The 27,916-nt window shown below is 34.1% G+C and overlaps 1 protein-coding gene across 1 annotated transcript in view; it reads left to right on the top strand.

Moving 5' to 3' along the window:
* LOC148949019 (immunomodulatory peroxidase-like) overlaps nt 1–27,916 on the top strand; it is a 151,220-nt gene that overhangs the window by 106,695 nt on the left and 16,609 nt on the right. The window contains exons 12-13 of the mRNA XM_089094867.1: nt 20,810–20,980; nt 25,094–25,292. Of these exons, the coding sequence (XP_088950993.1) occupies nt 20,810–20,980; nt 25,094–25,292 (370 nt within the window). The remainder of the gene's footprint in view (nt 1–20,809; nt 20,981–25,093; nt 25,293–27,916) is intronic.

Genomic DNA, 27,916 nt, shown 5'->3' on the forward strand with positions numbered 1-27,916 from the left:
TTTTGACTATTCTGTATGGTCCAGAATATTTGTTGGAAAGTTTTTTGCCTTCCGTTTTTGCCTCGTTCTTTAGGTAGACGCAGTTTCCTATTTTTAAATCTATGCTCCCCTTGACTTTGGGTTGGTTTCTTAGCTCTTGGTTTATTTTACATTTTTCCAACTCTTCCTTAACTATTTTATAAGTTTTCTTCATCCTATTTATGAATTCTTGTTTGTAATCCTCCGAGTTATTTTAATACTGCCGAGATTCAAGAATCTCATTATACGGCATTCTAAAATCACGACCCAAAAGTAGATAAAATGGATTATCTTTAGTTGTTTCTGAATAAGCAGTATTGATCACGTTAGTTAAATAAGGTAAGAATAGATCCCAATCGTTCCTGTTGTCTTTTGTATAAATACTTAATACGTTCGAAAATATTTTATGCCTATTTTCTATTTTACCATTAGCTTGTGGTGGTACGGAGTTGTCACCATTTTCTCTTTATTAAGAAAACTTATTAAATCTTTTGTTACCTTTGAAACAAAATTGCTTCCGTTGTCACTTAAAACTTTATTTGGAATGCCAAATTTTAAAAATAATTTTGCTAACGCCTTACTTGTGGCGTAAGCACCTTGATTCTTTAATGCTTTTGCAAAAGTAAAACCAGAAAAATGGTCTATAACTGAAAGAATACAAGTATGGCCTCTGTTGGAAACAGACAAGCCTCCACTTGTTCCATATAGGTCAAATGAGACAATATCGAAGGGGAATCTCGCCACCGGGACTCTTCCCATTGGAGGATTAGGATAAGTTTGGGGATTTTTTCTTATGTTACACGCTTCGCATGTACTTACAGATTCTTTAAGTTTTGTTATTCCCGACGGCACGTAAAAATATTGTTTTAATTTATTGAAAGTTTTCGTTACCCCTAAGTGTCCACCTATATCTGAATGAAAATATTTGAAGGCAGGTATTATTAAGTTTTGTGGTAATACAGGTATTATTGAGGTTTGGTTTCTATTTGTCTCAGCAGTCACGATTCTACATAGTATTTCTTCATTAAGATCATAGTAAAAATTGTCTATCTCTTTTCTAAGAGTTTTAAATTTATCCGGTAGCGCATCGTCATTCACAAAATAAATAATAAGCGCTACACACATTTCGTCCTTTTTTTGTTTTCTTTTTATATTTTCTAAAGACAGGGGACAATAATTAACCTTATTTTCTTTTACTGTGTCTTTGACTTTGTTTTTCTTACTTTCATGTTTGCTCCTAGTATTGATAGCGTTAACTTCATTTTCCTCAGCTTCCGACGGAATATTTTCTGGGTATCTACTCAAAAAGTCACAAGCTGCGTTTTGTTTACCTTTTAAATATTCAAATTCATAATCTAGATCTTGGATTTTCATAATCCATCTAGCTAGAATGCCCGTGGGGTTTTTAAATGTGCGCAGGTACTGCAAGCTTTTATGGTCTGATCGTAGTATAAATTTTCTACCAATTAAATAGTGTCTAAATTTGTCTAAGTGTTGGATTATAGATAATAACTCTTAAGTTTGTGGCGGAATAACTACTTTCGCCTTTTGATAAAGTTCTACTCGAATAGCAATAAACTTTTTCTATTTGTTTTTGTTTAGGCGTTCCCTCTAGAGGATTAAGATTTTCTACCGGGATTATTTGCGAAAGAATAGTGCCAATGCCCTTTGAACTAGCGTCGGTTGTGACCACAAATTGTCCGTTTTCGAAATAAGGAAGTGATAATATTGGTTCAGAAGTGAGTACCTTTTTGAGACGGTCTAGGGAAGTTTGAGCTTCCTGGCACCAGGTAACATTTTGGGAGTTCCCTTTAGTTAATTCCGTGAGGGGTTTTGCGATTTGCGCACGAATTTTCTAAAGTAGCCAGTAAGACCTAAATTCCCCTTAATTCTTTCATAGTTCTGGGGGGTTTGAGGTTTTCAACACACTTTATTTTATCAGGGTCTGGGGATATCTCTCCTTTTGTTACTACTACCTCTAAAAATTTAATTTTAGGTTAACATAAATTTACTTTTTCAGGCCGGCATTTTAAATTACCCTGTCTGAACTTCTCGAACACCTTAGCTAATGTTGCTAAGTGTTGTTCAGTGTTTTCTCCCACACATATGACGTCATCAAAAAAATGAATGATAGTCTTTAATCCTCTTAACAGGTGTAATAGGTGTCTACATAGCGCGCTTGGACTTGTTTTAAGTCCAAAAGGTACTCTTAAGTATTCATATGAACCACATTCAGCCGGTGGAAATGCAGTTTTATGGACATCTTTTTCGGCTATTTTCACTTGGTGGTAGCCTTGGGTGAGGTCCAAAGGAGTAAAAATTTTGTTTTTGCTTGAAATAGAGTCAAGAATTTCATCTATTCTTGGTAAGGGAAATTTATCGCTAACTACTTGTTTGTTGAGGGCTCTATAATATACTACAAGTCTAAGATCACCATTCTTTTTTGGTACTAAGATCACTGGTGCACTATACGGACTTATACTGGGGCGTATAATTTCATTTTTTTTCAAATTCATGGATTTTATTTTTTAAAGATTCTTTGTGCTTGTACGGCGCACGATATGGATGTTTTGTTACAGGATCCCCAGTTGTTAAATATGAGTGCTCGTAAAAATGTATAATTATGATTTCATATTCAGATGCGGAAAATACGTCTTTAAAATTACATAATAATTCGCACAATTTTTTCTTAAGTTCCGTGTCCGTAATATGATCCATATTAAATTTGTTTAAAAATTGCGATTTAGTTAAAGGGTATTTGTTATTAGAGGTTTTAATGCCGTTAAATTGGTTTCCCTTAGAATTTTCCCATCTATTTAAATCATTCTCCGATAAAACTTGGATTTGAACTAAACACGTCCCCTTTTCTATTGTAATTATATCATATTCGTGGTTATTAGTTACCCAAATAAAATCTTCTCCTTTGTCGCAAGATATAATCTGTTCTTCACGTAGTATGTTATCAGTAATCTTATTTGATTGGGTCGCAAACCATATCTCACATTTGCTATCCATTGGTTCAATCCTCTGTGATATTTGAATTTATTGCATTGTTTATGGAGGGATTTTTGTTTTCCTTATTGCTAACCCGTAATATTTCTCTTTATTTTTATTGTTTATTGGATTCATACTGGCGCTATGTTGCGCCATTGCGGTATCTTGCGGCGTCAAGTTGGGTTTTACTATGTTTTTCCATAATTCCGCTATTTTCTTGATTTCGTTTGACCTGTACTGCCGCATATCTCCTATTTTTATTTTCGCAGATTCAATCCACTTATTATTTAAATTTATTTCTTCTCTGCAATGTCTCTCAGAATAATTGGACAAGTTTCTGCATATTCCGTCTCATCCTTGCAAGAAATGAGGTTCAAAAGATTGCGACATTATACCGCCAGAAATTCTATTTACCGTTACGTTGTCTTCGTAACCTCTGTTACAATTTCTTAAGGTAGAAATTCCTTCCCGTACCTTAGCCGGGTAGACAAGCCTTTCGTTCGCTACGTCTAATAATACTCTATTAGACCTTAAAAAATTTGCGCCAATAATTGCTACATACGGAAAGTTATCGCATATTATAAAATTTGTCGGAAAGATCCTATTGTCCCTTTTTACGTTTAGGCGAATTGAACCTCTTGCATCCAATTTATGCCCTTTCATGCTAGTTAGATTGGTATTATTAAAATTTCTTTGTTGTCTAATATGGGGAGGCAACATAGCAAATACGCATGAGTTTATGATACTAATCGTTGCACCAGAGTCAATCAAAGCTTTAAAGTAAACATTTGCCACACAAAAATCATTAAATATTGGTAACTTGTTAAAACTATCACTACAAGACGGTACTACTATTAGTTTGGACCTATTAAATATTCTGGGCACCCTCTGGGTCCAATTTATATTTCTGACGGGCCTGAAACGTTTCCCTGCGGATTTTTTTCATGCGTCGGTGCCTGTAATAGATATTCAGACATATGAGATTCGGTAGGCATATCTAATTGATTTACATCTGTCTGCCTTCGCCATATATTATTATGGTATCTTGGATGTCTTGCGTCAGTGCCGCTTGCTGGCGCTGACTGCCAATGCCGTTGAATTGCAAAATTTTCGTGATTTCTCCCGTCGGCAAATTTTCGTGATTTCTATATAGCATTCTCGCATCTATATTGGCTTTGGCGATTATTTGGGTTCTCAAATCGGTAATTTATTTGTCTATTGGGGGGAGGGGTATAAAAATTTGGTTGGTGCGTGTTGTAAGGTACAGATTGGCGCAATCTTCCCTTGTTTGTGCCTAGTGCACCACTGGTTTTAAAATTTTTTGCTACGAACCAAGTTTTGCCCTCACTTTGCATTCTACCATGAGCATTACTCGATATGCGATATGGAGAATAGCCGCACTCTCTTGCAATATGCCCAAGACAATTACAAATATAGCGTCTGAGTTTTTTTGGGTCATTTTCATAATTAGATTATTTGACAGGCTGAAAACGTACTGCTTTCTGCCTAGCGGGTTCTTGCGTTTTATTTCTGTGTGGCAATGGAGAGTTATCCCTTGAAAAGAAATTGAGAGACGCCTGATCGCCCTTGAAGGTCATGCTTGCATTTTATTTACATAGGCTATTTATTTTTGCTTTAGTGTGATTTGCTTAGCTCGCAAAGATGTTAACTAGTCGCTCTACCTCCTGAGCCGTAAGATCCAGCTATTGAATATTTTTTGATATTTCCATTCCGTACAATTTCGGGAATACCCTTGCAAAAAGATATTTAGTATTGACTTATTTATACAGTCGCCCAGAACCGGTTCCGTATTTTACCTCTACTGAATTGCGTATATTATCAAGATATTCTCTTATATTTTGTGAATAGTCAAAGCACACCATTCCATGTTTTAATTTATTTATGGAACTGGTTTCGATGAATATATCTTTAAATGCCGTTAATAATTTGTCCACCGTATTTATTGGCAAGCTGGCGTCGTCACCTATAGTATGTTCAATCTGCTTTAGAAAGGTTAAGGCCTGGCCTTTTAATCGTAATAGAAGCGTGTCGACTAACGTTTCTAGCTCTGTTTTTGTTAATTCTACAAACTGGGCCAATTGGATATTAAATTCGTCAATATTTGATTGACCATCTTACTGCAGGATAGACTCTGTTATTTCTATATTTTTCGCGACCAATTTTTGCGCCATTAATTGTTCTTCTTAATCCTCTGACATTTTTTTTTGCGTTTGAATTAATTCGAAATAAATTTATTTTTTCATTTAACCTATTTTAGGGAGGCTATTATCTCCTATGAGATATTTTAAAGGGTTTCCTGTAGTACCTTAGCGGTTATAGGCCTAATCACTTTACTTATATGTCTGTATCTCCAATAATTAAATTTAAATGACAAAGTTTATAGCGTAATTAGTTCACATGATTTCTCCAACTTCCGACGCGCCATTTGTACCGATAAAAGAAATTGGTCACAGGGCTTAATTGTGGTGATAAATATTGACCGCGTCAAATGTAATCTTAGGCTTTAAAGCCGTGAACTTACACCTTATAAGTTCTCCGATAGCGCCACTTATAGCGCTAAGTACCATATGTAATATTATGATTTAAAGCGGTGTACCGATCGCGCTAGTTCCTTCGGGGTGATTCTTCTTAGGCTACTTAATAGGCCAGGCAAGCTACAAAAATAATGAGAAAGTTGAGTTTATGATCGCGCCACCCTCAATTATTGAAGGAAAATGAAATTTACAGCCATAAATATGTAACCTCTTTTCTTCAAGCTTTTTGGAGATCGAATTCCATGGGGACGTTACTCGAATACCCATGAACTAATTACTGTTTTTGTGGCAAGATCAAGGCACATAAAATAAAATAAACATAGAATAGAAAAGAAGAGGTTTTATAGAGACTTACATGTTTAGGTGTACAGCAATGGGTCACTTCAAATGACGGCAAATAATAACCAAGTCTCTGCAATAACTGCATAATAATTTGAATCGCAATGCCTGAATGCCAATATAATTCTGTCGACAATAATGAGAGAACGAAAAACACTTTTCTTCACTATATATCCTAAGTCCTGATCATGTGCCGTGGGAGCTACCCCACGATTGGCCTAAGACCTGAGGCGGGCCAAACCCTCCGTCCAATAATCTGTCATTTTGATGATTTGGACGGTCACACACTCTTATCACTTAAGACTTCCTGCGAAAACATTGTATTTTGTAGTTTTTTTATTACCACTCTTCTCGGCGAAATTCAAAGCTAGATAACGCCGTTCTTTGTCTGAGGCTAAGATGCAATTTTTCTCTTTGCTGATCAAGGACTTTTCTTTTTTGAAACTAGATTTAACTTAATTAGAGGAAGTCGAAATTATCTTTAGAAAGAAGGAACTTTATTTTTGTATTTTAAATATATCGCATTTTACTCACGGTACACTCAGGGCAAGGGTTTTAAGTTATGCCCTGGGGGCATATAAGGTTTTTATAGAAGGTGTTGTCATAGAAACTTCAAAAAGGCTCATTCGATTGGAAATTCAAAGGGATATTGCCCTTTTTAATAGTCAAAAGTGATTGGAGGGCAACTAGCCCCCCACCCTACGCCCATCATTTCCTCAAACACATCCAATCAAAATTTTGAGATAGCCATTTTTGTTCAGCGTAGTTGATTTCCAGATAGAAAATATATTTTTGAGGAGGACACTCCCCTACAGCCCTCAAGGCTAAGGTTTTAAGTTATGCTCTGGGGGCATATAAGGTTTTTATAGAAGGCGTTGTCGTATAAACTTCAAAACGGGCTCATTCGATTGGAAATTCAAAGGGCTAGTGACCTTGTTAATAGTCGAAAGTAATTGGAGGGCAACCCCCAACGCCCATCATTTCCCCAAACACATCCAATCAAACTTTTGAGATAGCCATTTTGTTCAGTGTAGTTGATTTCCATATAAAAAATATGTTTTTGAGGAGGACGCTATCCACAACCCTCAGGGCAAGAGTTTTAAGTTATGCCCTGGGGGCATATAAGGTTTTTATAGAATGCATTATCATAGAAACTTCAAAAAAAGGCTCATTCGATTGGAAATTCAAAAGGATATTGCCCTTTTTAATAGTCAAAAGTGATTGGAGGGCAACTAGCCCCCCACCCTACGTCCATCATTTCTTCAAACACATCCAATCAAAATTTTGAGATAACCATTTTTGTTCAGCGTAGTTGATTTCCAGATTGAAATTATATGTTCGAGGAGGACACTCCCCCACAACCCTCAGGGCAAGGGTTTTAAGTTATGCCCTGGGGGCATATAAAGTTTTTATAGAAGGTGTTGTCGTAGAAACTTAAAAAAATACACATTCAATTGGAAATTCAAAGGGCTAGTGCCCTTTTTAATAGTCGCAAGTGATTGGAGGGCAACTAGCCCCCCCTACGTCCTTCATTCCCCTCACCAAAGCCAATCACTGTGTGGAGAGAGCCAGTTTGTTCTGGGTAGTTTATTTAGAGATAGGAAATGGGTTTTTGAGGAGGACACTCCCCCACAACCCTCAGGGTAAGGGTTTTAAGTTATGCCCTTGAGGCATATAAGGTTTTTATAGAAGGCGGTGTCGTAGAAACGTCAAAACAGGCTCATTCTATTGGAAATTCCGAGGGCTAGTGCCCTTTGTAATAGTCGAAAGTGATCTAAGGGCAATTAATCCCCCTCTCACGCCCGCCTTTTCCCTAAACACATCCAATCAAAATTTTAAGACAGCCATTTTATTAAACGTAGTTTCAAGTTCTGGAAATTAGGTGTTTGAGGATTACAACTCCCCCAAAGCCCTCAGGGCAAGGGTTGTAATTTAAGGATTCTTCGAATCCTTCAAAGTGAGTTTAGTAGCAGAGATGCTTGCCTGTACTTTCGATAGTGCTCATTTGATGTTACATATAAAGATATAGATTACATTTTAAGTACCAATAGTGGTTGAAGTATTGATAACTCGCCTCCTTTTTTCTCATCTTCACTGCGAAAGATAAAAATTTGGATGTATATATTTTCTTAAAATAGTTCATAGTTCTGAAAACAAAAAACTCCGGTGTCGAAACAGCCCACCAGGGCCCAGGGGTAGGCGTTGTAAGTTATAGCCCTGGGGCATACCTTATTAAGGGGGGGTTTATAACTTATGGGAAGCGGTTTTGTATGGGAAGAACACATAGGAAATTTATTATAATTATCCAATTATAAGGTTAAAATACATACTCTGTGATAGATGCAAAATTGCTTTGGCACACAAATTCTTATTAAGGTCAATTCCAAACAGTCGTGATCCCTTTGTGTCAGCAAGTGAAATGGTCTAAACCCCCTTATTGGAGCTATTTTTCAATCCATTCATTGTTGTCAATCGCTGTCCATAAGTTATGCAAGCTGTCTATTGTTCATATATAAGGTTTTTATCAAAGAGGTAATCGTATAGACTTTGAAAAAGCCTCCTTCGATTTAAATTGAAAGTTCTAGAACCGTTTTTTTAAGGCAAGAATAATCGGACAGTAAGCCCCCCCCCCATGCCATAAAAACTTGAAACTTTTTGCAATCAAAAATGAAAAAAAATTAATTAAAAAAAAACTTTCCGAAAAATAGGTTTTTCAAAGAAAAGTAAAGGCCATTTTAAACTTAAGCTCAGGATATACAAATACCTTTTAAAATTCAACCTCAAAACGACCAGAAATTACTATTAAAGAATAAATGAAACCCAAAACGAACAGAAATTAAATAAACAATCATAGCACAAAACATACACCAAGTAATTATATAAATGAATAAATAGATCTTAAAGCGAGTAATGCTTAGATTGAATATGAAAATTAAGCTTAAAACGAAAATAAATATTTTAATATTAAAGTATAAATAAAATTTAAAACCAACAGAAATTAAACAAACAATCAATGCGAACAAACATACAATGTATTTTAATGTATATGAATAAATAAACCTTAAACGAGTGAAACTCAAATTGAATATGCAAATGAAGTTTGAATCGAATAAAAATAACTACAAACAAGAGTTTGGGTGTCGCCTCACTGCAGAAGCCTAAAACCTACTGCGTCATTGGCGCTTTACTGAAAACGAATTATATTACAAATGTTTTCTTTTTACTTAATATTCAAAATAAATATTAAAATTACAGTAAAATTTTGAACTGATGAGCTTTTAGCAATTAATATTATTATGCATCAAATATTCAGTTCAATTTATTAGTTCTTTTCAAGATTGGTCAAGACAAATATAGTTTCACTACAAGCAAAATTTGGATACTGCCCCCTTCTTTAACTGTAAAATTCTAAAGCCTTTTGCGTCATTGGCGCTTCACTGAAAACGAATTACTCGTATATTACAAATTTATTATTTTCCAGTTCTTACAGCATTGAAAATAAAAATAAAATTATAGTGAAAAAAAAATCTTTCAACAATTAATGTCATTGTATATCTAATATTCAATTTGATTTTCTTTATCCTTACCAAGACTGTTCAAGACTCATATAGTTTTGCCATTTTTTTTTAACTCTGCCATTATTTGTAACTAATCGTGTTTGTTTGTTATGAAAACATCCTATAGCTTCTAGGCATTTCTATTTGAGCGGAAAACTGCACCTCAAACTTTGTGGAACATGCATTTTCTTGCATGAAACTCCAAAATATAATAAAATGTCGAGTTTCGGAGTGTTCCACCACTCGCAAGCAAGTGCCTTTGGTATTTTTGAATCCGCATGGTCAATTTAGGGGGGTGCAGGGTAGGCTAATTCTCGTAGTAGCCCCATTCCGTCGTGGTATGGTTAACATTTTCAACACCGGGCGTCCGGACTATCATATAATCTACCAAGCATACAACTACCCCAAATCAGTATCAATAAATAAATGAAACCCAAAACGAACAAAAATTAAAATAAATATTAGAGTCAAACTCAAAACGAGCATAAATTAATGTGAGTAGGGTTCAAAATCCCTATGATTTCTAAAAGCCAGAATATACTTTGTACTTTACTGAAAAAAATTCAAATGAGTTTACTGAAAAAAAATGTCCATTGTTAATTTAATATACATATGCTGATATTTATTCCCTAAAATCTTGATTAATTTTTGATTTCTTAAAGTTACAAAAGTGAAAATATTTCAAAGAATTGTTTTCAGTAAAGCGCAAATGACGCAGTAGGTTTTAGGCTTCTGCAGTGAGACGATACCCAAACTCTTGTTTGTAGTTATTTTTATTCGATTCAAACTTGATTTGAATATTTAATTTAAGTTTCACTCGTTTTAAGATTTATTTATTCATTTACATTAATATATATTGTGTGTTTGTTCGCATTGATTATTTATTTAATTTCTATTCGTTTTAAGTTTCATTTATACTTCAATAGCAAAATATTTTTTTTTGTTTTAAGCTTGATTTTCATATTCATTCTAAGCATTACTCGCTTTAAGATCTATTTATTCATTTATATTATTACTTGTTATATGTTTTTTGCTATGATTTTTTATTTAATTTCTGCTCGTTTTGGATTTCATTTATTCTTTAATACTAATTTCTGGTCGTTTCGAGTTTTAATTTCAACATTTATTTTGATCTGTAGAGCATAATTTTAAAATGGCGTTTAATTTTATATGAAAAAAATATTTTTCGGCAAACATTTTTTTATTAATATCTAGAAAAATTGAACCCACCTTTAAACCTGAATCTAGGCAATCTTAACAAATGTTGTCAAAAACAATAAAGCCTGCTCTGTAGACATATTTTTTCTAAAACCAAATTGACTAGAGTAAAAAAAACATCTTTTTCCAAGATAATCCATCAGGCACTGGAAGTAGAGATATCGGACGGTAGTTGTTCATATCTTCCTTATCACCTCCTTTATATAGAGGAATAACCAAAGCACTTTTCAAGCAATTAGGGTACACTCCAAATTCAAAACATTGATTAGAAAGGTACAACAGGTGACTATATATCGTCCCCATTTATGTATTCCACAGATGTCGATATTTTTAGCCCTACTTCTGAAAAGTGGGTACACAAGTTATTGGCTACACCACTATCTGACTCCCACGGCAAATTACTAGGAGTTATTGGTTCATTTTTTGGGATTATTACCGACTTAATCAGTTGCCAAGTTTTAGCCGGGCTTCCTTCATAATCTTTAAATTTCTGTGCATAGTAATCCATTTTTGATTTTCTTAAAAGACTTTTTAACTTTCTATTAAATTCTTTATATTGTTCTTTATCAGATACTGAACCTTGAGTCGCGCACCTTTTATACATCACTTGCCTGTTTTCCATTGAGGCTAGTAATCCTTTTGTAATCCAAGGTTTAATTGGCGCCTTATATCTTTGCTTTGTCTCTTTAAACTCCAAACACTCTTGAAATAGTAATTTATTTTTTCATACCATTTACCAACTTTGGTATCAATACCTGTACTATCCTGAAGAAACTGAAAATCTGCACTTTTAAGCTTCCGCTTAAACTTCAAAAGCACATTTCCATCCACATAAGGCATATATGGCACACTTTTATTCTTGGGTTATGGACCAAATATTCCAGGTACAGATATTGCAACCCCAAAATGGTCAGATACACTATTAATAACTACTGTAGGGCATAAATAATTGATATTTACAAAAATATTATCAATTATAGACTCTGAAGTTTTTGTCACTCGTGTGCATATGTTAATTACGGGATAAAAACCAAAACTTAACATTGTGTTAACAAATTGTCTTACCCTACTATTTCTATCAACTATATTTAAATCAATATTAAAATCCCCACATATAAAACATGGCATTCTTGAACTTGGCAACTTTCCCAAAGTCATAAATCAGTTCGATAAACTCCTCAACATTACCTGAAGGTGGTCTATAAATCACTACAGCTATAAACTTATTATTTGCATTACTCACATCAAGAACCATAGACTCAAATTTTATTTCATAATTAACCGCTAAATCCGACCTAATCTTTACACTAAATCCACTTTTTACATATACAGCTAAGCCACCACGTTGGTGTAGTACCCTATTTGCACATACATTTTATAACCTTCTATTTCTAATAAAGTAGAATTATAATCCTTAAGCCAAGTTTCCGTTAGGGCCAGGATATGCGGCTCTGTTTTAAGACATAGCTCATCAAGGAACTCATATGATGTGTTTATCCCTTAACAATTCACGTTGTAGACTTTTATTTCTGTCATACTCTTCCAATCACACATCTCACACAAAAAAACATACCGGGAATCCAAACATCCAACATTCTCACTTACATCATAGTTCCGATGCAGAAGATTATCTATCAATCCACACACATCCAATGGGCTCCAATCAGTTATCATTCGTTGTTCAAAGCGAAAGGACCTGTGTGTGATTTGTATTACATTATCTAAAACCTGTTACCTACAAAAGCACAGTGACCTATTGAATGAAATTGGATATGATTTGTTGGACATAATTAATGAATAATGAACTAGATATTGAATGAAATTGTATACAACAATTTTGTTGGATATTTGGACGGATGAACCGATCATAAGGTGATTCATAAGCTCACGTTGACCTACCTATTCAAAGTTAAGGGTAGTTTTTTGTCTATTTGATAATACATTTCAATGGTTCAGTTCGAAAAGGATGCTGTTGTTCTAGCAAAATACAGAAGTTATCCACCATGGCCCTGCCGAGTGTTGGACATAATTAAGGCCAAGAACAATAAAATATCTTACATTGTATTGTGTTACGGAAGCCATGAAATCGTGACAACAACAGCCTCACAGTTTTCGACCTTTGTTAGCATTTCAAAGGAGGCTAAGAAGAAAAATGAATTAGGTGTTGCGAACGCTTTTGCGGAATTAGCTGATTTTCCTCATAAGCATCTTGAGATTACTAGTTCGAGTTTACCAAATACATCGGTGAATTCAGTAAATTCTGTTTTTATCGGACTTGGACACACTTAAATCCAGTATCCAGAATTATTTTAAAAAAGAAGTTTGCAAAAAAGTTGGAATGTCAAATAGTGCGGATATGGTTAACTCTATAGTTTTTGAGATTCACGACTCTATACTCGCTCAGTATTCGGCTAAGTTTGATGAGATTGAAAACAAACTACGGGCTCTTCAAAACGCAAACCTAGCCCTGGAAAATAGGGTTGAACAGCTTGAAACCCGTCTTGATGATATAGAGCAGGAAAAACGACTGAATCAGCTCGTATTTCAAGGTGTTGACCACAGTGGGGGTCTTCCCATCTCTGAGTGTGTATTGAAAGTGATTACAGATAAAATGCAAGTTTCTGATTTTTCTTCGACCGCAATAGTTTCTGTATTTAAATTTCGAGCAAATTATACTGATTCGGACACCATTGTAAATGCAAAAAAGCGTCCTTTGCCTGTGTTGGTTACGTTCAAATCTGCTGAAATTGCAAGAAAAGTGTTTGCATGTAAGTCAAAGCTTGCTCGGTCGGGAATTTTTGTCACCGAGTACCTAACATCAAAAAAGAAACAGATTCTTGACTTGGCTAAGAGTAAGCTTGGAAACAGAAATGTTTGGTCGAATAACGGGACAATTTTTGAAAAAAAAAACTCAGTGGGAGAGATCCGTAAAATTCGAGCTATGGCTGAAGTGGTTCGTCTGCCGAATCTGACCATATAATTTTGTGTTGTTTAAATTGTGTTGTTTAATTACTTTTATGCTTGTTTTTCCTTTTTTATTTTATTGGCAAATTTTCCGTTCCTTTTTTTTTTTTTTTTTTTCCTTCTTCTTTCTGCCTATCAGTTTGTTTTTTTGTCGTAAAGGTAATCACCCTCTTCAATGAGTGCGAATATATATTATGACCCTTTGAATGAATTCGAAAAAAACCGGTTTATTCTTGGAAGCCAAGCTCGTGACACATTTGCGGGGGATGATGAATGCATAGATAATTTTTCGTTGAATTGTCCCCCTAGTAATTATGTGAATCCAAATAATCTTTATGAGTATTCAAATCCTGCGAGTGCAGAAGAACGATCGTTTTCTGGAATTTTCAAGGTCTAAGAACGGTATATTCTTCTTTATGTGAGATTTTAAGTTCGCTAGATAAGAAACCGTGTATTGTAGGCCTTTGTGAGACATTTGTTTCTAGCAAGTCACTGCCATGGGATTTTCTTTCCCAGGATATATTTGCGAGCGAAGAGAACGGACAATCATGGAGCGGGGCGGTCTAGGCCTTTTGATTAGTGAAGGTACCCAATATTGGGTTAGGGATGACCTTTCCCTGTGGCTTGAAGGTAGGATCGAAACACTTTTCATTGAAATAAAAAATTAAGGGGAAAGGAACTTGATTTTGGGATTAATTTACAAAAATCCGTCATGTGATATTAGTTTTTTTTTTGATGAATTTGAACCATTGTTAGATAAAATTAATAATGAAAATAAAAAGAAATTTATGATGGGAGATTTTGATATAGATTTACTAAAAAAAGCGAATAGCTTAGATTTTGTTAATATGATGGTGTCACATGATAGTTTTCCTCTTGTGACTATTCCAACTCGGATTTTGCATCTCTCGGCATCTTTAATTGATAATTTTTTCTTTAATGGTGGATTGCTTGAAAGATCCCAAGCAGATGTGATCGTGTCCGACGGCTCGGATCACCTTCTTTTAATAAGTAAAATAAAGCTAAATCAGTCAAAGGAAAATAAACGAAATGAAAGAACTTCGTTTTACCGTGAAATGAATAATAAAAACCTAAAGAGTTTTGCAATTATGATGGATGAAACAAATTTCTCGAGTGTAATAAAGGAAAAGTGTCCAAATACTACATATGACCTTTTCAGTGAGATAGTGACGAATGTAATGAATGAAACATGTCCCTTGCGAAGAATAAACCCTAGTAGAAATTTTCCTAATAAACCATTGATATCAACAGCTATTCTAGTTTCAAAAAAGCAGAAAAACAAACTTTACGTGAAGTATTTAAAGGATCATTCAGATGATAGTTTTATAAATTTCAAGAGATTTTGCAATATTTTAAATTCAGTATAACTGACTGCTCAGAAACTTTATTTCCAAAATGAATTTCATGAAAATCAAGGAGATATGAAAAATACATGGAAAACAATAAATAAACTTTTGGGTAAATTTCAGAGTAAGGAGGAGGTGAGAGTCATGGAGACAGCAGGAGGTCGTCTTACTGATTCTCAAGACATATTTGAATTTCTGTGTGGTTATTTTGCAAATGAAGGAAAAAGACTTTGCGATCAAGCGCGTTTAAACTACACACATCTGCGAGTTTTGGATCTGTCATTAAAAGACAGCCTGTAAGTCAGAATTCCTTTGAGTTTGCAAGGTATTCGGAACGGGAAGTGGCACGATTCTTGGGTACGATGAAGTCAAGCTCTAGTGGGATGGACGAGTTTTCCCTGAAACTCATAAAGGCCGCAAAAACGAGTGTCTTACCTGTGTTGACGCACCTCATCAACCTTTCTTTAGATCTTGGAGTCTTCCCCGAAGCACTAAAGATTGCAAGAGTGATTCCTCTTCATAAAGGAGGGAAAAAGATGACCCATCGAATCGAAGACCTATATCTATTCTCCCATTTTTCTCTAAGTTATATGAGAAAGTGGTACATGCCCAGTTAAGTTATTATATTGAAACGAATAAAATTCTAATGGAAAATCAATTTGGGTTCAGTAAAGGGCTATCTACGGATATAGTAGTTCTGAAATCGGTTGATTGGATTACTGATGCATTTGAAGCTGGTCTCATACCCGCAGCTGTGTTTTTGGATATAAAAAAAGTGTTCGATACGGTGGACCACTCAGAGCTTAGTCAAGTTCTTGCCTTGATTGGGGTGAAGGGTTCAAGTCTGGATTGGTTTTCATCGTATCTACACAATAGGTATCTGATATTTAAGAATGAGTTATTTTTATATTAAAAAAATAAAGAAGTGTGTTTGGTCCCACAAGGGTCAATCTTGGGACCTCTGCTTTTTATTATTTTAACTGATCGAGTGAAACATTACCTGCCAGAGGCTGGTGTCATCCTGTTTGCAGATGACACTTTGTTCTTTCTGGCAGCGCCTTCACTTGATGTTTTATATAATAAAATTCATAATGCAGTTTCTGAATTTCTAACTTTTTCTTAGCAAAATATGTTAACCCTAAACTTTTCTAAAACCTTTTTCATGATATTTTCTAGACTTTCTTCTAGTGCTGGAAATGACCATATCACGGTTCAAGAAAATGTGATAAAGAGAGTAGCAACAACGAAGTATTTGGGGTTTTTATTTGATGAAAACCTGTCGTGGAAAAACCATTCAAGTGAAATAGCTGAAAAATTAAGCAGAGGCCTTGGGGTGATGCGAAGAATTAAAAATCTAGTCCCAAAAAAGATCCTGAAAATGATTTATTTTTTTATATTTTACCCATATATTAGCTACGGATGCTCTATATGGGCAAGTAATTTTGTTACATGTTTCAAAAGAGTACAAAAACTTCAGAATAGAGCTGTAAAATTATTATCTGAATTTGATGATTCTGATGAGGTTCCTGCTTATGAGCATTTTAAAAAGAATAAGTTAATGGATGTATCCCAAATTCGAGATTACCATGTCGCGATTTTCTCGTATAAATATTTGAATCAGCTGCTCACCCCTGCTTTTGAAAATATTTTTACTTTTAATAGAGACCTTCATGATCATAATACAAGAAAAGCTGATGACTTAACTCATGAGTTTAGGAGCACCACTCGGGCATCTTTTGTGATTCTGCCATTATGGTCCCCATGTTTGGAATATATTGCCCGAGTGTGTGAAAAATGCGCCTAGTCTTCCGGCTTTCAAGTCACGGGCAAAGAAGTTTCTTTTATCTCGTGAGTGAATTTGGTGTTATGCCCACTCCAGGTTGTCATTCTATTTAAGGTATTTCCCCGATTTAGCTTGCTTTTTTTCTTTTTCTTTTTTTTTTTTCTATCTACTTCTTGTCTTTTCCTCTTTCTCTCTTTTTTCCTTTATTCCTTCATCAGATAATTTTCTTGTGTGTTGAGTAGCAAGGTATGAATGTTATTTTAATTAGCTGAGAGTGATAACCTCGCTTGCCCTTTCAAGCTTATTGTCTTTCTTGGCAGGCGAAAGGCGAATAGTGTTTGTTTTCTTTTTTAATAAATGTATATCTCATATCTCATCTCAAATTCCCTCAACCTATTGGTTAAATTAACCATTATCCAAAATCAAATATGGGCAAGAAAGTCAAAGGAGGAGTAGAAAGCCATAACTTCTCTAAATAACTTCTACATCTTACAACATCCGAGGACGTATTAACTGTCATAATAAAATAAATATAAGATACAAAAATTAAAGAAAACAAATAAACAAACCGGTCGATATGTATACTTATATCAACTTCCAAAATAAAAACTCAGTGGGCTTAATATGGCTCACAAATTCATTTATAAGCAAACCAAAATTTAATAACCTTCATAATTAACAACTTTTCACAAAACCTCTAAACAAAAATTCCAAACACTATAAATAACTAGCTGTAAACCACTATTTGCATTTTTAACGCTTTGAAGCATTCAACCTTTTTAACGTTACCTGCAGATTTAATAGAAAGAACCGGCGGTACCAGGGTGGTATCCAGCACTCAATACCTTTCTCCATCAAATATTTTAATTTCACCCCCCAATTCCTTTCTAATTTGATACACCTCTCTATTAACATTATCACTAATAAAAACTGGTTTTCTAAACTGTAAGTCCTTTCCTCTTAATTTATTTGCATTTTTCATTATGCGGAATCGATCCTTATAATCAGTAACTTTGATTTTGATAAAGTTACTCGCTTGTTGTGCCACTGAAAATGGAGGAATATTCTTCACTTCTATTTCTAATCCCTCATTCAGCACTCTGTTAATGCTATTTTTCGTATCTGACAATGAGTCAGTCCTCACATTCCAGAACAATATGTTGTTTTGTCTTTCGGTACGCTGCAACACAAGAGACTGATTTTTTAATTAAGTAGCTTGGGCAAATAAATCATTCACTAGTTTATCCTGATTTTCCATCTTAGACTTCAAACTATCTACCCGATTATTTGTTTCTCTTGCATCACCTTCCACACGCGTGCATCTTTCTCCCAATTCACGAACAGTTTTATGTATATTTTGCACATCAATCTTCACACTGTGAAGGGACTCTCTAATTTCTTTTACGACTGATTGTAAAGTTTCCAACAGCTCCAAAATTCTTACAATATTTTCTGCATTTTTTCTCACATTCCTGTCGTAAGCATTCACCACTCGAATCCAGAATAGAATCTTTCTTTACGCTAAAGTTGCTTCAATAAAGCACCACTGAGCCATATCTTCTCTGTCAGAAATGCTCTTTAGTTTCGGACTTTATGATACATGAGCAGTAGTTTTATTAATTAGTGATTAGTAATTAAAGTGGTTAAGTGATTCAAAGTGATTTAGCAGTAGTTAAATGCAGCAGTTATTGTCACGAGTGGAAAGCCTTACTTATATCTTTGCAAACAAGAATTGCCGAACTTCTGTTCAAAAAAGGGGGAAAACAAAGCAGACACACAAATTAACTAAGAAATTGCGATCTAAAGTTAACCAAATCAATGCGTGACCAAAATATCTGTACCATTTTGTGGTAAATTTCTTTGACGGAAAACCGGAGCCATTTGTCGCTAATGAATACCGAGGTGTATTGGTTTGAGAAAATACGATTGGCAGGTCTGAGCGAATCAAAGAGAACTGAAGTAAGTTGTTAAACCTGTATACCTCGCATATGTTGATGATAATTTAAAATACGTTATTCGTCGCAAAAATTTTATGTCGTAAAATCGTGCTTTTTTGTTATGACACATTAATTTGCAAAGAAAAGTCACTTACTAACTTACATAGAGAAGAGGGAATTAAAATTGTTGAACACAAAAATTAAGTAGATAGGTTATACAAAATAAATAAACTCCAATGAATCCTTCACAAAAATAAAATAAATGGATAAAAATAGCTCCTAAGAAGCCAACATTAACAAAAATATTTATATTTAACATTGTTTTTCAATAGTTATATTAAATCGAAAAAACAATTGACTTTCAATACCTATCCGATATAGAATGTTGATGACAAATTATAATATTTTGGATTTTTTTCAGGCCTTGGGGGGGGGGGGGTTGCAAGTGAATCTTGGGATGTATTGTTATATAATTCTCACTTTGAGCTTAATCTAAACACTGTATTTTAAATGAGAAAAATTTGCCTTATTTGTGATGTTTCAATAACCTCCCCCCCCCACCTCACAAAAATTAAAGTCTTCCTTAAACGAATTTCTACTTATTGGGGTGACGTAACCGGTACGCATGTTATTAATTTTTTTTGGTATTAATACATACCCTTTGTCGATGTTCAAATTCATTTTAACTACTCGCGACTGACGCTGCTGTTTTAGAATTGGTTTCTGCTAAATAAACAATACATAGTATATAGTATATCCCATGTATATTATATAGCATAATGTAGCCACAACGATGAGCAATACATTATAATCTTAACAGACCATATAGATGTTCTGACACAAAACAGTTTCCATGAATGTTTATTTTATCAATTTCTTAGTATGATAACATTATAAAGAAGTTAAGAGACGCCCTATAGTTTGGGTAAGACGATGGTCAAAGACAGTGTTACTGACGGCATATAGGGTTTGCTATATTTCAGCTGTTTTCTGCCAAAACCAAGTTTTTACTCACAAATTTGATGTTGAATTAAGAATAGATCTCCTCTGGTCTTGACAGTTCGGTTACAATGGCACAGTGTGTAATTTACACATAACCTAGTATTTATATACAAATTCGATGTTGAACTAAGAATGGATCTCCCCTGGTATTGACAGCCCGATTCCAATGGCGCAGTCAGAATATTTTCTGTTTGTTATACGTTCTGAAATACTACCTAGCATCCACATAGGTACAGACAGGTATAACTGGTTTTAGATAGACGATAGATAGATAGAGAATAGAGATAGTATGGAGAATCACAAAACCTAGAATTTAAATTCACCAGAGAACAGAGTGGAAAAGCTGGGAAGAAAAAGGACTGTGTAATTTACACATAACCTAGTATTTACATACAAATTCGATGTTGAACTAAGAATGGATCTCCCCTGGTATTGACAACCCGATTCCAATGGCGCAGTCGGAATATTTTCTGCTTGTTATACGTTATGAGATACTAAGTAGTATCCACATGGGTACAGACAGGTATAACTGGTTTTAGATAGACGATAGATAGATAGAGATAGTATGGAGAATCACAAAACCTAGAATTTAAATTCAACAGAAAACGGAGCCGAAAAAACTGGGAAGAAAGAGACTTCGTAAAACGTATTGATAAAACTGCAAAAATGAGAAAAATCACTACTTTGCGATTTTTTGAAAAAATTGTAAACTGCCAGAGGATATCTTATTAATGGTCATTGAAATTTTGAAAATTTGGCATTCAGACTCGTAAACGTTCTTTGTACCAATTTGGGTAATGTGTGTTTGCTAAAGGTCATATAAACCGCACAACGTAGATTTAAACTTAATTTATATGTTCCTACTACTTCTGAAATTTACTCTATCTCAGCTTGTTTTAGATTTCGATATTAACGCATTATATTAACATATAAATAAAATAAGTGAATTTAAACTAAATATAAAACTTTGACTTATTTATGTTGATTATATGCTAATTAATTCTGTGGTCATTTAGACATAAATTCAGTGGAAATCAAAACATTCCTGAAATTAAGAAAACTGTAAATTTTTTAGTTGACAACGAAACTTTTCCGAGGATCATCTGGCTATGGATTTGACCTTGCTGCATTGAACATACAAAGAGGAAGAGACCATGGCATACCGGGTTATAACACATACAGAAATGTTTGTGGGATGAAAAAAGCCAAGACCTTCGAGGATCTTTCTGATGTCTTTACTATTCAGGTAAAAATAGTAATATTGTTCTAGCTACATCACTCATGACTGCAGCTTAATAATCAACAGCATTGTATTATATATTTCACTAACGACATTGGTGTCCACAAGGAGGAGGGAATGGGGTTCAATTACACCTATAGCCCATGAAGCAAGTAGAATTTTCTGATTTCACAACCAGATACAGTACGATTTTTGCCAGAATAAATCAACATTCATATTCAATAGCTTTATGGATTGTAACTTCACCCATATTGTTTCTAAGAAATGTGGCTCGGCTTTCATACAGTAGCAGTAAGTAATTTGTGAGTTGAAGAATAGTATGTTTTTTTGTAAAACCAAATGCGACAATTTAAGATATTTTCATTTTATTTGTCTTTATCCGTCTTTTTCTTTTTCTTTTGTTTTTTCTTTTCTTCTTTTTTTTTTATACTCCGTTCATCATTGTATTTCAACGGGTTATAGATAAATTCAATTCAATTTACAAATTTATTTAATGAAGAAAGAACCTCATCACCAAGGCCGTACCTAGAGGGGGATTAGGGTAGTTTGAACCCCTCCCAAAAGGTTTTTTTGATTAACAAAAAAACATTTTTGTTAGGTAAAAACCTAACAAAAATGGATATAAGCAAATTTTGTATGCGTTTTTGATTTTTTTTTGTAATTCCCCCTCCCCTTAAAAAACAAAATTTGAGTAAAACCCCCTCCTGAATAAAAATCCTGGGTACGACCTTGCTCATCACTGAAATTTTTTTTTTAATTGAAGTGATTTTTCATTATTATTATTTTGTTATTATTATTTTAATGAATGTATTTTAAACGAACAAACGGTCAATGTACAAAACTTCTCTGGAATAAATAGTCATTAGGGAGTAATGGCATACATTTGACGATGTAATTTTTTTTAAATAAAGTCATATCAATATTTCATACCATTTACTTTTCTTCTTAACTTCACTTAACTTTGACGCTATATAATCATGAAAAGAATCATGGCTTTGTATGTGTAAATTTTCAACTCAAAATGTGAAACTTAGGAGGTTGTAAAAGTATTATAATTCTATTCAATTTACAATATTTGATAGAATTAAAAAAAGTAGATTGTCACAAAAAGAACTTTACTCGAATTTTACACGAGTCGCTTCTTCCTTATAATTAAATAAAAAAAACAAGTTTTTTAAAATGAAAGTAAGGAGCGACATTAAAACTTAAAACGAACAGAAATTATTCTGTATATGAAAGAGACTGTCCCCTCCTCAACGCCTCGCTCTTTACGCTAAATTTTTTTAATGTTTTAAAAAATAAAGTTGTGAGACAGAGTCAAACTTTAGCGTAAAGAGCGAGGCGTTGCGGAGGGGACAGTCTCTTTCATATACAGAATAATTTCTGTTCGTTTTAAGTTTTATTGTCGCTCCTTACTTTCAGTTTAAAAAACTTGTTTTTTTTATTTAATTTTTGAACGTTTTTGAATAAATGCAGGTTTTGATCTTGGCTCACCGTACATGAATAATTAAAACAAAATTTTCATATTAATTTACTTTTATTTGGTTAAATGTCTTTCTCGAAACTCGTTTAATTTTATTTATGAACGTTTTTATTAGTAATAAATATACGAAACTTAAGAATTAAATTACGTAACGAACTTATATATTCATATATTTTTAATACATTTATTAGGGGGTTCGCCCACTAGTCAATACCTTGCTCTTTAAGCGAAACTTCAAATTTTGTTCCAATTCCTTAGAAATGACCGCTTAATCACAAAGGCCGTTAATTAGAATAAATAGCTCTTATGAAAGTACTAAAAAATCTTTGGCTTAAAGAGCGAGGCATTGACTACGGGGTGAACCCAATTATATATGTAATATTTTCTGTTCGTTTAAAGTTTCGACGTTGCTGCTGTTGTAGTTGAAATACTTGTTTTTTTATATTAAATTTATGATCTTTTTTTAAATAATGCTGGGAAGTCCGGCGTCCCCTTCATAGCAATGTCCCTTCCCCCATGAAAACTTCCTTCGTGGAAAGGTCCTCCCACTTAACCCCTGACCCACCCCCCCCCCACTACCAGGAAAAATCTCCCCTGAAAACGTCTGTATACTTCCAAATAACCAATACTATATGTTAACATTGGGTAAAGTTCATAACTTTCAGCCCTCCCCCCGGGAACTTCGGGTGATTGAGTCATCCTAAAAGAAATACCTATTATATTTTCGAACATGCTGAACAAAATGGCTATCTCAAAGTTTTGATCAGGTGACTTTGGGAAAAAAATAAACGTGGGAGGGGGCCTAGTTGCCCTCCATTTTTTTTGGTCACTTAAAAAGGGCACTAGAACTTTCAATTTCCATTCCAATGAGCCCTTCCACGATATTCTAGGACAACTGGTTCGATACGATCACCCCTGGGAAAAAAAACAAAAAAACAAACAAACAAACAAATAAACACGCACCCGTGATCTTTCTTCTGGCAAAAAATGCAAAATTCCACATTTTTGTAGATGGGAGCTTGAAAACTCTACAATCGGTTCCTATAATACGCAAAATATTATAATGAGATTTTAATTAATGTTATTTAACTCTTAGGGGGTCTTTCCCCCCTATTTCGAAACTCAGCCAAATTTATTCATGCGCCTAACGTTTGATAGGTGGCATAAAACTTGATGAAATTTATAAATTTGAAATCAGCATTAAAATGTGATTCTTTTGATGTATTTATTTGTATCAAAATACCGTTTTCTAGAGTTTCGGTTACCATTGAGCCGGGTCGCTCCTTACTTACAGTTCGTTACCACGAACTGTTTGATTTGCTACCACGAATTGCTTGATTATGAGCTAATAAGGGATTGAAATTGCTGTTGTCAGTAATTTTTGGGTTAAGGTAACAACAAATAATTATTCAATTATACAACAAAAAAAATCAATTAAATTCAAACAGTCAGTAGAGCCTTTACATAAATAGAGTGATATACAGAAAATTCATAAATGAATCTTCTAACATGATCTGTATGAAGCTTTTTTTCATACCAAAGGAGGATGGAAAGAAAAAAAAAGAATATAAAATTAGGACGTTACTGGTGATGACCCTTCCAGACGTCCCTTCCAGCGGTGATGATCTCCGTTTCATGGCCTTTCACCCAGGAAGTGCAATGAGGGGATGGAGGCCAGCCATCCTGTGCTTTTGCATACCCCAATTGTTTAACATCCCCAAATTTCTCCAGGGACCCATTTAAAGCTGGGTCAACTGGAAGGAAAGTGGAATGAAAAAATAAAAGAAACGAAAAGCTAGTGTTTAAAGTGCTAAAGAACGCCATTCAGAACAGAAATAGATTTATAATTGCGGTTTACCATTAAAAGAGGTGTGCAAATGACTTGGTCTCTTGGGTCTTTTCAACCTAATAATAGTAGAGAACGTTACTAGTGTTGGTAAGTGACAATGTGACAAAAAAAAATGAAAAGGAGAAACAATGCATCAACTGAAAACTATAGAAAAAAGATTAGAATAGTAAAAAGCCACTGGAAAAATTAGTTTAGATAAGCACAAAAGATATTTTTCTTATTCTTTTTTTGAGGGGTGGAAGCACAACTTTGAAAAACAACAAAAACTAAGCAAAACTTTGGCAAAATACAAGGAAAGCTAGGCAAAGTCGTACAAATCTTGAAATATGTTTTTTTGGGGGTGGTGGGGGGTGGTCGGGGCTGAACACCAGCCTGAAGGTTCCCATGCATACATGCTTTCTTTTATTTCTCTTTCGATAACCGTGTATATTGTTATAAAGTAAAAAGAAAGGGGCCAATAAGTAAAGAATAGAGCATAAGAATTATCTGTTTAAATTTAAAATATAAAGTGTGACATTTGGATATTATTGAAAAAAAATAGAATCGCTATGTATGGACACAATTAGCAATTTTTCCACTGGGAACCTAGTCTGCAGATTAATTTTTTTTCTAAGGTATAATTTATTTTCAGGATTTTTTTCAATTCTAATTTATTTTCTTTATTTTCAAATATTACTATATGTTGCAGTTTTCTTTGATCTTCAAGAAGGCAGGGTCATGCGGGAATACCTAGGTTTAGTGGTATTCAAATAATCCAAGAATGCTTACTATTTAATATTCTTTTCAGATGATCCGTGCCTTAAAGCGATTATATAGAGATGTAGATGATATTGACTTATTCGTTGGTGGCATTGCAGAAATGCCCCAAACTGGATCACTTCTGGGGCCCACGTTTCTTTGTCTCGTTGGGGACCAGTTTGCGCGACTGAGAAGGGGTGATAGGTTTTACTATGACATCGGTGGACAAAGTCACAGCTTTACGCAAGGTAATAATGTCAGCCATCTTTTTAGACACAAATAGATTTTAAATTTTTTTTTGTAAATTTGCAGATAATTTTGTTGGTTTTTTCTTCCCTTTCATTTCATTTTTTGCCTCAACTCCCCCTCTTGTTTGTACTTTTGTTACCTAAATCTCTTAAATTTGTGAGCTATTTTTCTACCACTTCCAAATGTTCAGTTACATCCAAATGTTATTAGTATATGCACATTCTATGAGAGCACAATATTACAACATCAAGGTTCTCCCCTCTTGCATGCTTGCCCTTGTACAGATAAAACAGCTTAAACGGGTGATTGGACACAGCAAAAATTATAAGACAAAAACTATTATACAACACTGGATGGTGCAGCAGTAAGGACACTTGCCAGTGGCAACTGAAGTTCGAATCTTAGATAAGAACAATTTTTTTTCAGAGAAGACTAAAGATTTTTTAGTCTTAAAAACAACTAAAAAGTCGATAGTGATAAATATATAAAAAAATGTACTCATACCCCCTGCAGCTCAAGAAGTGAAGTTAGGTTAATCTTGATGAAATATACCTAAGTAATTTGGGCTGTATATTTGCACATTAGGGTGGGGGGGGGGGTAAAATACAGCGAGACTGCATGCAAAATGCCTCAAATATTCTGATATTATGAAGTAAGAATTTTTTTCTGACTTCATACGGTCCAAATACTCTACCCCCCCCCCTTATTTGCAAATATAAAGCCCAAATTGTATGTTTCCCATCTACTCTGTCAATTCTCTCAGTCTTTTCTCACACTAAGTTGAAAGAAACTAGCGAAAGAAACCGGTTTACAGTGCGTCAATGCATGAACAACTTGAGCTGCAGAGGGTATATCATACAAGTACCATAAAAAAATAAAGCAAACTCAATTTCAAAACGAACTAAAAAGCAAAAAATAATTTTTCTCGAGAATCTAAGAATATAAGCGAAAACGAATGGTGCAAAATGGATGGGGTCTTGCATCACTTGGTCTTTTTAACTCGTTTTCCTTGACTCACTAATTTTTATTAATTATGCATTTGTAACTTATATCACTTTGATATCTATGTTATGCAAAGCCCGAACGGACGTCCAATTTCAGAAATCACGTACAGCAGGAGGAATGTGCAAAGTGTGGGGGAAGAGATCCAGGCATGGCGGTAACTGTGCAAAGCATGACGGGAGTGTACAGCACATTTTAGTGCACTGAGATATACACCAGGTGGCAGAAAGTGAATGCCCTCTAGGTATAGCTCAACCTGTTTGCGCCCCTCATAATAAAAATTCTTTTCTACAATTTAGTCCATTTTGAAAACGAGTGTATTTTTTTTAAATATCTATATTATTTATGATTTTTAATATCAGTATTAATATCAATATTACTCTTCCAGTTTTACTTTGTGATTTGTAGTACTACACACAAGCAATGAGCTAAGTTGGTATTTTTCATCTAAGTTCCCTTATTAAGTAACATAATTGTTTTTGGCGGGCTATAATTTCATCAAATCTATCTTGTCAACGTTTTTAACGTAGTTATCGATATATAATCACTGTTATTGCTATTTTTTGGAGTTCCCGGTATTTCATTCACTGTGGGCATCTACTTTTGGAAATTGAAAATTAGATGGCAATGCTGTTTATATGAAAACTGTAAATTCTCAGAATCTCTATTGCGTGCATATTACAATGGTTATAAACTTTCCGAATTCCAATAAATTCTAAACTGTATTTATTTAAAGTCAAAAGGATGTTTTTAACTGCTGTTAAACGGTGCATTACCTCAAGTTACCATAAATATGAATAAGTGAAGGTAAAAATAGACATGGATTCATAAATAAGGTCGTATGAAAGTCCACCCTTCTCTGGGAACAAATTTCTTCGTGTTCCCGACTTATTACTTTCTTTTCCTTGTTTAAAAACACCAGTAGAAATTATAATAATTTTTTAGGGCCCTCAATAAATGCAAAATTACTGTAGATGAGTATAGTAAAACAAAACAAAAGGACAAGGCAGAAGGGGAAAAGGAACACAACTTTAAACAGTAGGCTTCTTGAGCTATACCTGGGCGGCTATGTGTAGATAGTTTATTTTGCAATCAATAGCAAATAATGCAAGTCAATTGAAGTCATAAACAATTAAATCCAATCAATTCATCAAAAGCTAACCACACCAAAAAATACATTTCAGCAGGAAATCAACAATTTTGTTAAATCGACCTGCAGAGCCACAAGACATATCATCCATTTCTTTAGAAATAAAAAATACTGTATCTTTCATAAACATAATTATTGCAAGTCCGAATAGGTATGCTAAGAAAATACCGGAAAAGTGATTATACCCAAGAACAACGGAATAATGAATAATGTTGAAAAGTAACATATAGCAATTACGTTAAATATAACGATTAGTAATATCATATTATTATTGCAATCCCGAATAGGTATGCTAAGAAAATACTTGCAAAACCTGAAAAACTACTAAATAATGAACAATAACAAAAAGTAACATACAACATTATGTAACATATAACTATCACGTTAAAAATAACAAAGAGTAACATATTTATTGGGAATCCGAATAGGTATGATAAGAAAATACTTCCAAAACCTGAAAAGTAACGATTG

This window comes from Artemia sp. Qi Xiang Cuo, chromosome 9, assembly GCF_049724085.1.
Source record: "Artemia sp. Qi Xiang Cuo chromosome 9, ASM4972408v1, whole genome shotgun sequence".
In the NCBI taxonomy this organism is placed as follows: Eukaryota; Metazoa; Arthropoda; class Branchiopoda; order Anostraca; family Artemiidae; genus Artemia; species Artemia sp. Qi Xiang Cuo.